The following is a 13,984-nucleotide window of genomic DNA, read 5'->3' on the forward strand; positions in this document are numbered from 1 at the left end:
TATTTAATTAAAATTTCAAATTACAATGGAATGTAGATAATGTTAATACTTCTTTTATTAAGTTAGCTTGAAGCCACAGCAATCTTTATGGATTGGTGACCTCCATTTATGTTTGAGTTTGACACAACTGCTCTTCCCTATCCATAGCTTGATTATTATCATATTTTAGAATTGAAAGAAAATTAAATATGTGTATGAATCCTAAAGGTGAACCCAAGGTATTTATAGATAAGTCTATTTTTGCTAATAACTCTTAGAATATGTTGTAAATTTCACCTGAATTTGACGATTACATCATAGTAATAGCTTAGTAATTCAAAGTTAACTCTGAACAATATTGCTCTTACTGAATACAACATTCTCTTGGTCCTGCTCACTTCTCTCTGCATAACTCCATGCAAGTCTTTCCACATTCTCCTAAAATCAACCTGCTTATCATTTGTATCATAATAATTTTTCATCACAATCATACCACAATTTATTCAACTATTCCCCAATTAATGGATATCCCCTCAATTTCCAGTTCTGTGCTCCCTTCTGGCCTTCTGTTCTCGGCATTAAAAAAAAAGATTCTTCAATATCCTTCTTTTCATTCTTTTTATAGGAAATAGTTAAACCTATCTCTGTTGCCCTTCGCCCCCCCCATCAGAAAAAGAAAATAAAGCTCTTGTGACAAATTCTCTACTAGTTTTGCATGAAAATCAATCTTCTGCATCTTATATCTTTGTCCAGATATATTCCACATACTTCATTGTCAATCTTCTGGAGTCCTAATTGGTTGCTGCATTGATAAGAATCCTCAAATTGTTTATACTTGTAATGTATAAAATATTATCTTGGTTTTGTTCACTTAACCACTCCTCAGTATATAACTCTTCAGAGGTTTCTCCAAAACCATTTCATCATTTCTTATGGAGCAGTAATATTCCATCACATTCATACATCATAATCTGTTGAGCCATTCTTCAAAAGATAGGCACTCTCTAGGTTTCATCTTCTGTTTGAAGACCTCCTTGGAAAGAGATACCACCACTTTTGGAGACTAGATAACCATTTATTGGATAGTTATAGAGGGAATTCTTGATGAGGTTAGCCTTTGAGATTCCTTTCAGCAGGGAAAGATTGACAGGATGTGAGATGATACACAATAATATTAGGTACTATGGAACTCTTTGATGTGAACTTGTTTGCCTTCCATTGGGCTATAGACCAGTCTTGTTTTTATAAAGTATTTAGTACCACCAAAAGGAAATAATCTAAAATAAGTCATATTGTTAGAAAATTGAAATAAATTCTTATTTGAAAGCAAATACTTAGTTCTATTTTGAAGCGAGTATGATGGGTTTACATTTGTTGTTCTGTTGTACCCAATTCTATATGACCCTATGGTTTTTTTTTTCCCATGGAGTTTTCTGGTCAAAGATGCTGGAGTAGTGTGCCATTTCCTTCTCCAGTGTGAGGAACTGAGGCAATATGTGTTAGGTGACTTGCCCAGGTCACACATCCAGTGTCTGGGACCGCATTTGAACTCAGATGTTCCTGGCTCCAAGCCCAGTGCTTTATTGTACCACCTCACTGCCCCAGATTTAAGTTTATGTAGAACCATAATAGGTTAAAGTTGTCTAGCTGAAAATGTTTTTATCTATTGTTTTTCACATTGTGGTGGTAGTATCTTTTAAACAGTGACTAGTTTGCCATGTAGATCTCAAGTACTATAGAGTCTAGGTCTTTTTTAATATATTTGTGTTACTGGAATATGTCATAAGTTTTGAACTGAGTCAAAGTCAGTATAAATGTTATAGCATTTTCAGGCAGCTTGTTAATTGCTGATTTGTAATATTTGTTACTTTATGAAATATGCTTTTTGCTTCTTAACCTTCATATTGTTTTCTTGTGTTTATAGATTTTAGTGATGTTATTTTAAAATTCTTAATTATTTCTCATCAGTGCAGTTCAGATTCTAATCTGTAGAATTTCTCCAGTTTCTGTTGGCTGTTTTGTTTGGATAAAAGGGTTTGTTCACTTAAAAAAAAACCTAGAGTGAGTTGCTATTCCATTGCTATTCTTTCATGTTTAATGTTCAGCAAATTATTGTGCATATGGATATTATTGCTTTTTATAGCTGAATAAAAGTGTTAGATTGCCTGCTTATCTTAAGACTCACTGAAAGGATTTTAAGACTACTCCAATAAATATATTATGTATTTCCTATTCTTATGTAGTTTTAATTTCTCCCATGGAGTTCTTTACATCTAAAGATAATAATTGTCATTATTTTACCAATCAAGTGTCTCATCTCTTTTGGATATAAACTATGGATTTATCAGTCATTCTTGCTCTTTCTTGCAGTCAATAGGCTCTTTCTCCTTTCCTCAGAAGAGATTGCCAAGTCTTGCCAACTTACATGAGTAGGAATGCCATGCCTAGTTCATACTTGCAATAATAAGCCTACTTTTATTTTTAGGAGGTTGCTCAAAGAAGTACAACCTTCAGAACAACATTACATGAAGAAGAGGAAGAAGAAGAGGAAGAGAAAATTATTGAAGCAATTGAGGAAGAGAATATCTTTCAGCAGCAGGTATTAGTCTATTCATTTGTTTGAAATTTTATTAATAAAATACATTGGGGGCAGCTAGGTAGCTCAGTAGATTAAGAGTCAGGCCCAGAAATGGGAGGTTCTGGGTTCAAATTTGGCCTCAGATATTTCCTAGCTATATGACCCTGGGCAAGTCATTTAAAACCCCACTCCGTGGGGGCAGCTGGGTAGCTCAGTGGAGTGAGAGTCAGGCCTAGAGACAGGAGGTCCTAGGTTCAAACCCGGCCTCAGCCACTTCCCAGCTGTGTGACCCTGGGCAAGTCACTTGACCCCCATTGCCCACCCTTACCACTCTTCCACCTATGAGACAATACATCGAAGTACAAGGGTTAAAAAAAAAAAAAAAAAAAAAAGATAACAAAAAAAAAAAACAAAAACCCACTCCCTGACCCTTACAGTTCCTCTGCTTTGGAACCAATAAACAGTATTGATTATAAGATGGAAGGTAAAGGTTTAAAAAGTAAATAGCAAAATTAAATTCAGAAAAGACACAAACAGCAAGGAAGTGCCAGAACTGTTATTCTAAATTTGAAATATACTTAAAACAGTATTATATAGTAGAAGTTCAGTTTCATATTCAGTCTTTTTCCTTTCTTTATATGGGGAAATGTTTGTTGTTGTTTGTTAAATTTACAGTAAAAGGAAACTGTTTTCCCCCAAAATGACTCACTAAATAGTATTACAGCTATAAGATAAGTTATAAGACTCCCTATGTCTCATTTCACAAAGCTGTATTTCAATGGCTTTCCCTACAAAAGAGAACATGATGCATGTGGTCTTAGTGGTCTGTCAATATTCTATGACACCAATAAGTGAGTAGTTTGGTAGTAGATGGGTAATTACTAACATACCACCCCAATCCATGTTACATGATTATGCCACTCTCTCTAAATACTTGCCATCATTATCAATACTGCATTCCAGGACCTGTCTTCATTCTTGATATCAACAATAGCTGACTCACATGCTTCTCCACCCCATTCCCAACTATAAAAGGCTGCCAATGACCCATTTGACTGATTTAACATAGTTTCTCACTCTCAAACTGTACTGACCTTCATCCCCATTCTACGCCAGCCATTTACCCATAATACTCATAACCAGGATCTCTTCATGGATATGGCACTGATTTAACTACCAAGATCTCAAAATTGGTGCTTTCCATCCACAACCTTCTGACCCCTGCCACTGCCTTAAACCTAATGAAGTCTTTATTGTGACTACCTATTTTATCTATTCCATTTGTTCTGCATATACCTTCCCTACTTATCAGGCTTAGAAGGCAGTTATTTTTAAATCTTGTCCTCAATGACATACTATTCTTTCTCCTTTTGTGTTGGTAGTTCCCAATTTTGAATTCTTTATCCTCTTGTCACACTAATATTATTCTTTTATATTTCTCCTGTAGGATCACAGAACATTATTGGAAAAGTCCTAACAAAAAAGCAAAACTAACCCTAATGTAATTTTTAAAAAAATATTTATTTTCAGCCTTAGAATGATACTAAGTATTGATTTTAAGATAAAAGAGCAGTAAGGGCAAAGCAATTGGAGTTAAGTGACTTGCCCAGGGTCACACAGCTAAGAAATATCTGAGGCCAAATTTGAACCCAGGTCCTCCTGACTCCAGGCCTGGCACTCTATCCACGGTGTTACCTAGATGCCCCTCCCACTATAAGTTAATGTTATACACTTTTAGATAAGCTCTTAAGAAAAATAAAAAAATTAATATAAAATAAAATAACCTCTTGCTGTTGTTCAGTAATTCTATTTATCTCATGTTAGTTTCCTGAGCACTCTCCACAACAGCTATTCAAATTCTCCCCTGCATTCATAAGTTCCTATCGCCCCCTTCCTGCAATCTAATAACCTCTTATCCTAAATTATTGAGATAATCAAGGTCATCTGATTTAAGTATCCTCAGCCTTTTTATCTCCTTTGTGTTCATCTCTTAAGTCTTCCCTTCTCTGAAGAAAAGGTACTTCTTCTTCCCCTTTACTAAGATTAACTCTTCAACCCATGCTTTTTCAGTAAATTCCCATAGCATTTTGAGCAGAGATTGTTTCATTCATTTTGTTTGCATCCTCAACACTAATACAGTACAATTCCTGGCTTGTTGTAGGTGCTCAATACTTGTAGAAAGGTTCTCTGACACCCTTCTCTTTCAGTTATCCTTTATTTCAGGTCTTGGTAGTAATACATTCAAATCTTCTTTCTCCATTGTTTCTCTTCTGTTTTCACATATGCTAAAGTCATCCCTAACTCTTCCAAATTCCACCAGACTCCATAGTTCCCTTTAGCTATTCTAACTCTGATTAAATTAATTCACAAATCTCTTTCAACTTGTCTTATCTACTGTTACATCCATTTCCTGTTTTCCCCTTAGTCCTTGAAATCTGGCTTCTGTCTTTTCCTTCCATTCTCCTTAAATTGCTTTCTCAAATGTCACTAAGCAATTTTTCTGCTCACCAAGTTCAAAGTTCCCATAAGCAGTCATCATTTTCCTTGACATTCAATTAGACTATTGGTCACCCTTTTTCTTCCTTGAATTCTGGGAAACTATGCTATTCTGGCTTTCCCATTTCTATTATTCTTTTTTCTGCTTCCTTAAATAATATTTCTTTTCTCTACAACTCTTGGCCTTTTGCTCTTTCCCTCTTCCCTCTTTCATATATTCTATGCCATCAACTAAAAAAAAAAAGTTGTCTACCTTTTACAAACTATCTCAGTTATGTCATTGGAATCACAATTTTTCCAGATGCCCAGGCTAGAAACCTCAAAGTAATCTTTAATATTCCCTCTCTCATGCATTTCAACTTCTTCATAACAAGTTCTGTCCATCCCTTTCTTCTACTCTAATCCTATTCCGCAGTTCAGACCCTTGAGCTCTCATATAAGTGCCTGCAATAGTTTTAAAGTAATATTCTAGTTTAACTAATTATAATGATAATCAGATAATTAATTAGAATAATACTGTTACTTTCTAAATTTTAAAAAATATTTACATTAGATAAAAATCTCTCAATAAGAATATACTTTTCCCCTTCATAATATACTTCCCCCCCTCTAGTCCCTCACCTCTCCAACAAGAAATGATTCATCTTCAGTCTTCTGGAGTCATAATTTATCGTATTGTTTTCCTTTTTAATGTAGTTATTATGTAAACTTTTTCTCCTGGTTCTACTTAGTTTACTATCATCAGTTTATTAAAACCGTATCAAGTCTCTGTTTCTATTTTTTCTAACAATGCAAAACATTCTGTTCATTCATATTCCATAATTTTTTTCAGCCATTCTATAATTGATGGAAACATGCTTCATTTCCAGGGCTTTCCTACAACAAAATACTGATGGCTGTGTGTGTGTGTGTGTGTGTGTGTGTGTGTGTGTGTGTGTGTGTGTGTGTGTGTGTGTGTGTATACACACACATTAATCATAGGATATAGTTAATGTGTTGGCAATAGTAAAAACATTGCTTACATATATGTTAAGTTTAATTTTATAAATTTGTTAATGTCACTGGAAGATCCACAGAACTTTGGTTCTCAAGTTTCCTATTTACAAACTAGGACAGGATTGAACTTGATTACTAAGGCCCATTCCAGTTCTAAGATTCTGTGATTCCTTTTCTTCATAATAACTTTTTTTTCCTTCTTTTCTAATCAGGGAGATCCAAGGGCATCCAAAAGAAGCTGTACAATTATGTAAACTATTAAAATCAGTTATCTCAAATTAATTGCTGTAATCTGTATCTACATATGCTTAGAACCTCAGAAGCACAAAGTATTTTTATATTTCCTTTATGTGAATTTATAAGCTGGAAGCCTAATGGCCTTAATTTTCTTTTTGCCACTGAAAAACACATCTTATAAAAAAAATCATATCCATAACTTTTCTGTAAAATGTGAATTGTTGATAATGTGTAGGGTTTTTTTAATTCCTCAAAATTTCTGCCATTTTTGTGTTCCTGGTTTTTTCTTGTTTTTTATTTTTGAAAGTCTTTATGAGAAGGAGAAATAAACCACTGTATGTCTGGGGGTATTTGGAGATTGCTCCATCTAGACCATCATTGTGCTATTGATAATTCTTTATTCTGTATAATGGTGCTGTGAGGGAGGGGAAAGCATTTAAAATATTTTGGACATTTTTGTATTGAGGTGTTTTTTTGTAATAATCAAGGTTATAGGTTTTTTTAATTGAAAAAAATGAAACTTTGTAAGAAAATAATATTGTCTAATTATCGTGTGAGTACTCTCAATAAAGGATACAACAAAACTTGTTTTATTTGGTACTTTTTATGTTCTTAGATTCTTAAGCAAGAAGATTGGGGTTGGGATGGGACAAAGGGAAGGAAAGTAGAGTTTCTATATTAAAATACATTAGTTGTATTCTTTAAATTTAAGGAATTTAAAGAAAATTTTTCTTATAAGATATTAACAAATAAAAAATTTTTGCTTTAAAATTAAATGCCCTTTCAGTTTTTAGTTAACATTTTTAACACTCCAAAACAATATAAAGAAATTGAGGGTTAGGTAATGGTCAAACTTAGGAAAGGAAGAAGTCTTTGATTAATTTGAATTAATTCAATTTTCTCTTGAATGCACCTTTGTCCAAGAAAAAATAGACTACTTTTGTAACAAATTAAGAAAAACCAGGCCATGATCCTGAACTTGAGATGAGCTCTAATTGATACTACAAAGAGCTGACTGATATAATCAGACTTATGCTGACTCTTAAAGATAAACCAAAGATGCCTCTCATGGCAATAAACTCTGAGGAACCTATTATGAATATAAACCCTTCAGAAAAACAAATACCATCTTGTCTTAGTAATACATTCCTATTTTCTATTACTGACTCAATAATCATTTTTGTTATCCTTATCAGGAATCAGGATTTGGTCAAGCTGTGCATTTAATATTCCAAAGTGGACAACAGAAGCTATTATTTCTTTTATCTATCACTGCTTATACACAGTTCACCAAAAACTAACTTCCTAGTTACAGATACAACCTAAAAGTTTATATAAGATGACTGTTTTACAATAAATGATATAAAAGCAATAAATACAATTTCATATTTTCATTGAGGGAGCAAGTAGTTAAAATGATATTTAATAATTTTAAGAAAATTATTCTCTAATGTGTTGTTGCTTAAGAAAGAATCAAATTTTGCGGACATGATTGGGGATGTAAACTCGAAACAACCACACCAATGCAACTATATGGAAATCGGTCTTGATTGATGACACATTAAAAACAGTAGTGTCGACATGGAATCTAGAGACCCCAAACTTGTAGCTTAGTGAGGTATGATGAACCCCAAGTTTAGAAATAGTTTGTAGGTTGGAGACCCCCAAAGCTTGTGCTTGTTCCCTGTTCCCGTGAGAATCCACCCTGAAGGGAATCTCAGGCTAGCAGTTGTAGACTGAATAATGGACCCCAGGGTAAATGCTAAATACCCTTTTGTCCTAGGTAGTCTTCCCCATTATATCAAAGACCCTTCCCAGGAAGACTACCTGAGCAGGGACCATTCCTTTAGTATCCATTGTGTAAGCAGTCCCTTTCCCCTACACCCTAGCCTCTAGCTATGATCCCTTTCTCTAGCTTGATTGTATCCTGTCAGTATAATGTCAATCGTCTCCTAGCCCCTGGATCTTCCCAAATGGTATATAAGTTCCCCAATTTCCTTTGTTCCTAGGAGTCGTCATCTAGCGCGGTGGCACTCCCAGGGGGATCAGGGAGCAGAGCGAAGCAGTGTTCCTTTAGACTCTGCACAAGGCGCAGCTCGGCATAAGAGGCCAAGTAGGGGGATGACCCTTTCCCTTGATTAAAGAGTGGTTTTATGACTATTTAATAATTCTGCGTTTTTCTAAGTTAACAGTAGAAAAGCTAATCGGCTATGGGGGGAGGGGAGGGTTGGAGGAGTGAAGGGGAAAGTAAGAACATTAATCATGTAACCATGGAAAATTTTTCTAAAAACTAAAATTAATTTTTAAAAAAAAGAATCAAATTTACCTAAATTTAGTTTCTATGTTTTATCCTATCATGTCATTAAGAGGCCCAAGTATTCAGAACATGTTCATTACATGATATCTAGGACATTTTGATGAAATAGTTAACTAATTCCAATAATAGGGATTATGACGAGAACACCCGTCCACTTTTTTTCCCTTTTCCTTCTTGGATCACTTGGTTAAGACACTGCAGAGCTAGGCTAGAACCCAATTTCCTCATGTCACAACATCTTGGGTATGACAAAGGGGAAATATGTAGACACTTTTATCATTGCAAAGGCGCTTAATACTATTCCTATTATATCTTATTTAAATCACCCATTTACAGCTTACCAAACTCTTATAGAGGAATCCTTATAAAGTGATTAAAAGTTATTTAATTAAATTTCATCTTATATCTGTTACTAAAATACTACCTTTTCATTAGGCTTAGAAGGGTATCATTGGTGCACACTGAATGAACTTTGAGTTGTAAACTTTAAAGCTGAGGCTTGTTTGAAATTCAATTGCAAGCAAAGTATTATTTCATATAACATGTTAAAACTCTGCTATTCTGGCATATCTTGTTGCCTAAACTGTATTTGTAGCACTTACTGGAAGATGGAAAGCACTAAAGCTAACACATTAGCATAATATTAACATATTAGCATACCCCCATTGACTATAAACTTAAGTAAGGACTATTCTTTGTTTTTGTCTTTCTAGAAACTATCATTGTAAAGAAACCCAAGGAAAGTCATAGTTTCTAGGTCAAAGAAAAAAATTACAAATAGAAAAAATGTAAACTCTGATGAGCCAGTCAGACATTCATAAAAGATTTAGGAGCATGGAGAACATGGAATCCAGTATTCTAGAGGGCAAAGTATCTGTAGTTTAATAATCAAGAATAATTTAATCCTATAGGGGAGAAATGGACTTTTAATGAAATAATCAACTTCCAAGCATTCTTCTTAAAAAGGCAGGATCTGAGTAGAAACTTTTCACTACAAACATTAAGAGAAAGAAAGAGAAAGAAAAAGGTAAATTTAAATGAATAATGGGAAGAGATTTTGTCAGAATGTGTTTGAATTATAATGGGGGGTTGATACAAGAGACCTTAAAGATAGTCATGTCAACCAAAGTCACAAGACACAAAAAAGATGGAGGCCTTGGGTATGACTTTTATGTTGTGATCTTCTTAAAAGAAGATAGGAAAGGCAGAGGGGAAAGAATACACCAGTAAAGAAAAGGAGAGGGACTGGGGTGGGTAGAAGTTGCACATAGCTGGGAGTACAAGTAGAGGTCTATGCAAATGAGGCAAGAGTGGAGAAGGTGGACATCACTTTCAACTGATGTCCAGTAGAATAAGAGCCAGAGAACAATGTATTATAACAGTTATAAAAATAAACAATTTTGAAAGACTTAAGAATTCTGATCACCATGAGGAATAATTCATATGTCAGAGGACATTTAGAATGTTGCACACCTCAAGACAGATGATACATTAGATATGCAGAGTGAGACATACATTTTTGAACATGGCCAATGCAGAACTGAATTTTGCATTACTGTGCATGTTTGTTGCAGGGGTTTGGGAGTAAAATTTGCAGCAGATGATTTAATTTTAAAATGTTAAGGTAAACCCATTGATTCTCATTGTTATTTTAGCCATTAGTTTCAGTTTTTAAAACACAAACCTGCCCAGTGTCCCTTAACCTGAAATAGTAAAGTAATAAACCAGCTGTATGACCATGGAGATGATACTTCAGCCTGTTTCCGTATCCACAACAGAAATGTTATCAAATGAAATCATATATAACAGACTTTATCTCTTTTTTCAGCATTCATTTTTAAAAACTGAGTTCCAAATTCTCTTCATTGTTCTCCCCTCTGCCCCTGCCCTTACCCTTCTTCCCTGAGACAGTAAGTGATCTGGTATAAATTTGACATGTGCGACTAGTTAGAACATTTTTCTATATTAGTCATTGAGGAAGATTCCTCAAACAAGCAAAGAAAAAGAAAGTGAAATATATTTTGGTCTCTAGATTCCTTCAGTTCTTTCTCTGGTTATAGATGGCATTTTTCATCATGAGTCTCTGGGATTGTCTTGGATCACTGTATTGCTAAGAAAAACTAAGTCATTCAGTTATTCATCAAAACATATTGCTGTTACTGTGTACAATGCTCTCCTGGTTCTGCTCACTTCACTTTTCATCAGTTCATGTAAGACTACAGATTTTTTTTTAATTCTCTTGCTCCTCATTTCTTTTTTTAAAACTTTAATTATTTAATTGAGCATGTGGTTGGTTAATTAATTCATTAGTTTGGAATATTTTCCTTTGGTTACATGATTCATGTTCCTTCTCTTCCCCTCTCCCATAGCCAATGAGCAATTCCATTGGGTTTTACATGTATAATTGATCAAGACCTATTTCTATATTAATATTTGCAATATGCGCTTTTTGTGGTGGCAAAAAACTGGAAAAGGAGGGTATGTCCTTCAATTGGTGAATGGCTGAACAAATTGTGGTATGTGCTGGTAATGGAATACTATTGTGCTCAAAGGAATAATAAACTGGAGGAATTCCATGTGAACTGGAAAGACCTCCAAGAATTGATGCAGAATGAAAGGAGCAGAGCCAGAAGAACATTGTACACAGAGACCAATACACTGTGGTAAAATAGAATGTAATGGACTTCTGTACTAGCAGCAATGCAATGACCCAGGACAATTCTGAGGGATTTATGGAAAAGAACGCTACCCACATTCAGAGGAAGAACTACAGGAGTGGAAACAGAAGAAAAACAACTGCTTGAACACATGAGTTGAGGCAGACATGATTGGGGATGTAGACTCAAAACTACCACACCAATCAACAATTTGGAAATAAGTCTTGATCAATGACACATGTTAAACCCAGTGGAAATACACATCAGCCATGGTGGGGAAGGGGAAGTCGGGGTGGGGGGGGGTGAAGGGGAACCATGTTAACTTTTCAAAAAATAAATATTAATAAATGTTTTAAAAAATATTTGCAATAGAGTAATCATTTAGAGTCTACATCCTCAATCATATCCCCATCGACCCAGGTGATCAAGCAGTTGTTTTTCTTCTATGTTTCTACTCCCACGGTTCTTTCTCTGATTGTGGATAGTTCTTTCTCATAAATCCCTCAGAATTGCCCTGGATCTTTGCTGCTAGTACAGAAGTCCATTACATTCTATTTTACCATAGTATATCAGTCTCTGTGTACAATGTTCTTCTGGCTCTGCTCCTTTCACTCTGCATCAATTCCTGGAGGTCATTCCAGTTCATATAGAATTCCTCCAGTTCATCATTCCTTTCATCAGTGTAGAGGGAATTTCATTCCTTCTCCCCCTAGATTGCTGAGTTGGTTCATCCCATTTTTTACATGCCAGGGCTGCATCCATGAACATATAGATAAAAAGGGTATGGGTGGAGCCACTACTTCCAGGAGCAGGCAGGGAATAGACAGAGGATCCTACACAATGAGCCACACATGGTCAGACTTAGAGTAAAAAAAAAAAAAAAGACCTTAAATCAATGTTTATCTACCCTTTCTATTTCAAGTAATTATTGATAAACTTTATAGAAAACAAGAACTTGGGAGATGTTAATTTTAAATATAACATTATCAGAAAAAAAAGAATTATTAATTTTCTTCTGAGACTTAGAAAAGTATAGTTGCAAGGTGCTCCTGCTTGCTTATGCTGAAACACCTGCTTGCTCCATCGCCTTTCATGTGCCTGGCACACCCTTACTGAATTAGAATGAGCTCCTGCCTCTGTATCTCCACTCACTGCTTCCCTGGCCAGCTTGCCATGTGGATCTGATCATAAAGAAATCTCTAATCCTTGTAATGAGTGAATTACATATATTTTTATACATTTTACTCTGTTCTCTATGTATTTGAGAAGTGAAACCTTTCTCAGAGATACTTGCTGTAAAATTAGCCCCCCCCCCCCCAGCTTTGTGTTTTCCTTCTATTCTTGATTGTACTGGTTTTGTTTCTACAAAACTTTTAAAATTTATTCTAATCAAAATTATCCATTTTATACCCTATAATGCTTTCTCTATGTCTTTTGGTTGCTCATAAATTCTTCCTTTATTCATAGATCTGACAGGTAATTTATTCCATGCTCCCCTAATTTATTTATCATATCACTTTATGTCTAAATCATGTACTTATGTTGACACTGGTATATGGTGTGAGATGTTGGTTTATCCTCAGTGTCTGCCATACCATTCTCCAATTTTACCAGTGGTTTTTGTCAAATAATGAGTTCTTGTCCCAAAAGCTTGGTTCTTTTGATTTATCAGACACTAAATTACTATGGTCATTTATTACTAGGTATTATGTTCCTTATCTATGCCACTAATTCACCATTCTATTTCTTAACCAGTTATCAGATTGTTTTTGATAATTACTGCTCTGGTTCTGCTAGATCACTTTCCTTCACAATTTTTTCCCCATTGATTCCCTTGATATTTTTGACCTTTTGTTCTTTCTGATGAATTGTTATTTTTTTCCTACACCCAGAATATAATTTGGGGGCAGTTTGATTGGTATGGCACTGAATAATTAGCTTAATTTAGGTAGAATTGTGATTTTTATTATATTGGCTCAGCCTACCCACGAGCAATTAATATTTTTCTAATTGTTTAGATATGACTTTATTTGAGTGAAAAATATTTTATAAGGATGTTCACATAGTTCTTGGTTCCAAGTATTTTATATTGTCTACAGTTAATTTAAATGGAATTTATTTTTCTATCCCTCTGTTAATAATATATAGAAATGTTACAAGATTTATGTGGATTTATTTTATATCCTGCAACTTTGCTAAAGTCATTAAGTACCTCAATTGAATTTCTAGTGGATTCTTTGGCTTCTCTAAGTATACCATCACATCATCTGCAAAGAGTGATAGTTTTGTTTCTTCATTTCTCATTCTAATTCTTTTTTTTTTAATTTTTCTTTTCCTATTGCTATAGCTAGCAACTCTAATACAATATTGAATACTAGTAGTGATAATGGGTATCCTTGTTTCACTCCTGATCTTATTGGAAAGGCTTTTAACTTGTCCCCATTACAGATAATGCTTGCTGATGATTTTAGATACTATTTATCATCTTAAGGAAAGCTCCATTTATTCCTATGTTCTTGAGTGTTTTTAATAAGAATGGATGATGGGTGCAGCTGAGTAGATTGAGAACCAGGCCTAGAGTCGGGAGATCTTGGTTCAAATCTGACCTCAGACACTTCCCAGCTGTGTGACCCAGGGCAAGTCATTTGACCCCCATTGCCTACCCTTACCACTTTTCTGCTTTGGAGCCAATACACAGTATTGATTCCAAGACAGAAAGTAAGG

The 13,984-nt window shown here is 34.7% G+C and overlaps 1 protein-coding gene across 1 annotated transcript in view; it reads left to right on the forward strand.

Annotated features, from left to right (window-relative positions):
• LMNB1 (lamin B1) overlaps positions 1-6,432 on the forward strand; it is a 62,344-nt gene extending 55,912 nt beyond the window's left edge. Inside the window, exons 10-11 of the mRNA XM_044657605.1 lie at positions 2,465-2,578; positions 6,262-6,432. Coding sequence (XP_044513540.1) covers positions 2,465-2,578; positions 6,262-6,303 — 156 coding nt within the window. The 3' untranslated portion in view covers positions 6,304-6,432. The remainder of the gene's footprint in view (positions 1-2,464; positions 2,579-6,261) is intronic.
• The last annotated feature ends 7,552 nt before the right edge of the window (positions 6,433-13,984 follow it).

The sequence above is a fragment of the Gracilinanus agilis genome, chromosome 1 (genome assembly GCF_016433145.1).
Source record: "Gracilinanus agilis isolate LMUSP501 chromosome 1, AgileGrace, whole genome shotgun sequence".
In the NCBI taxonomy this organism is placed as follows: Eukaryota; Metazoa; Chordata; class Mammalia; order Didelphimorphia; family Didelphidae; genus Gracilinanus; species Gracilinanus agilis.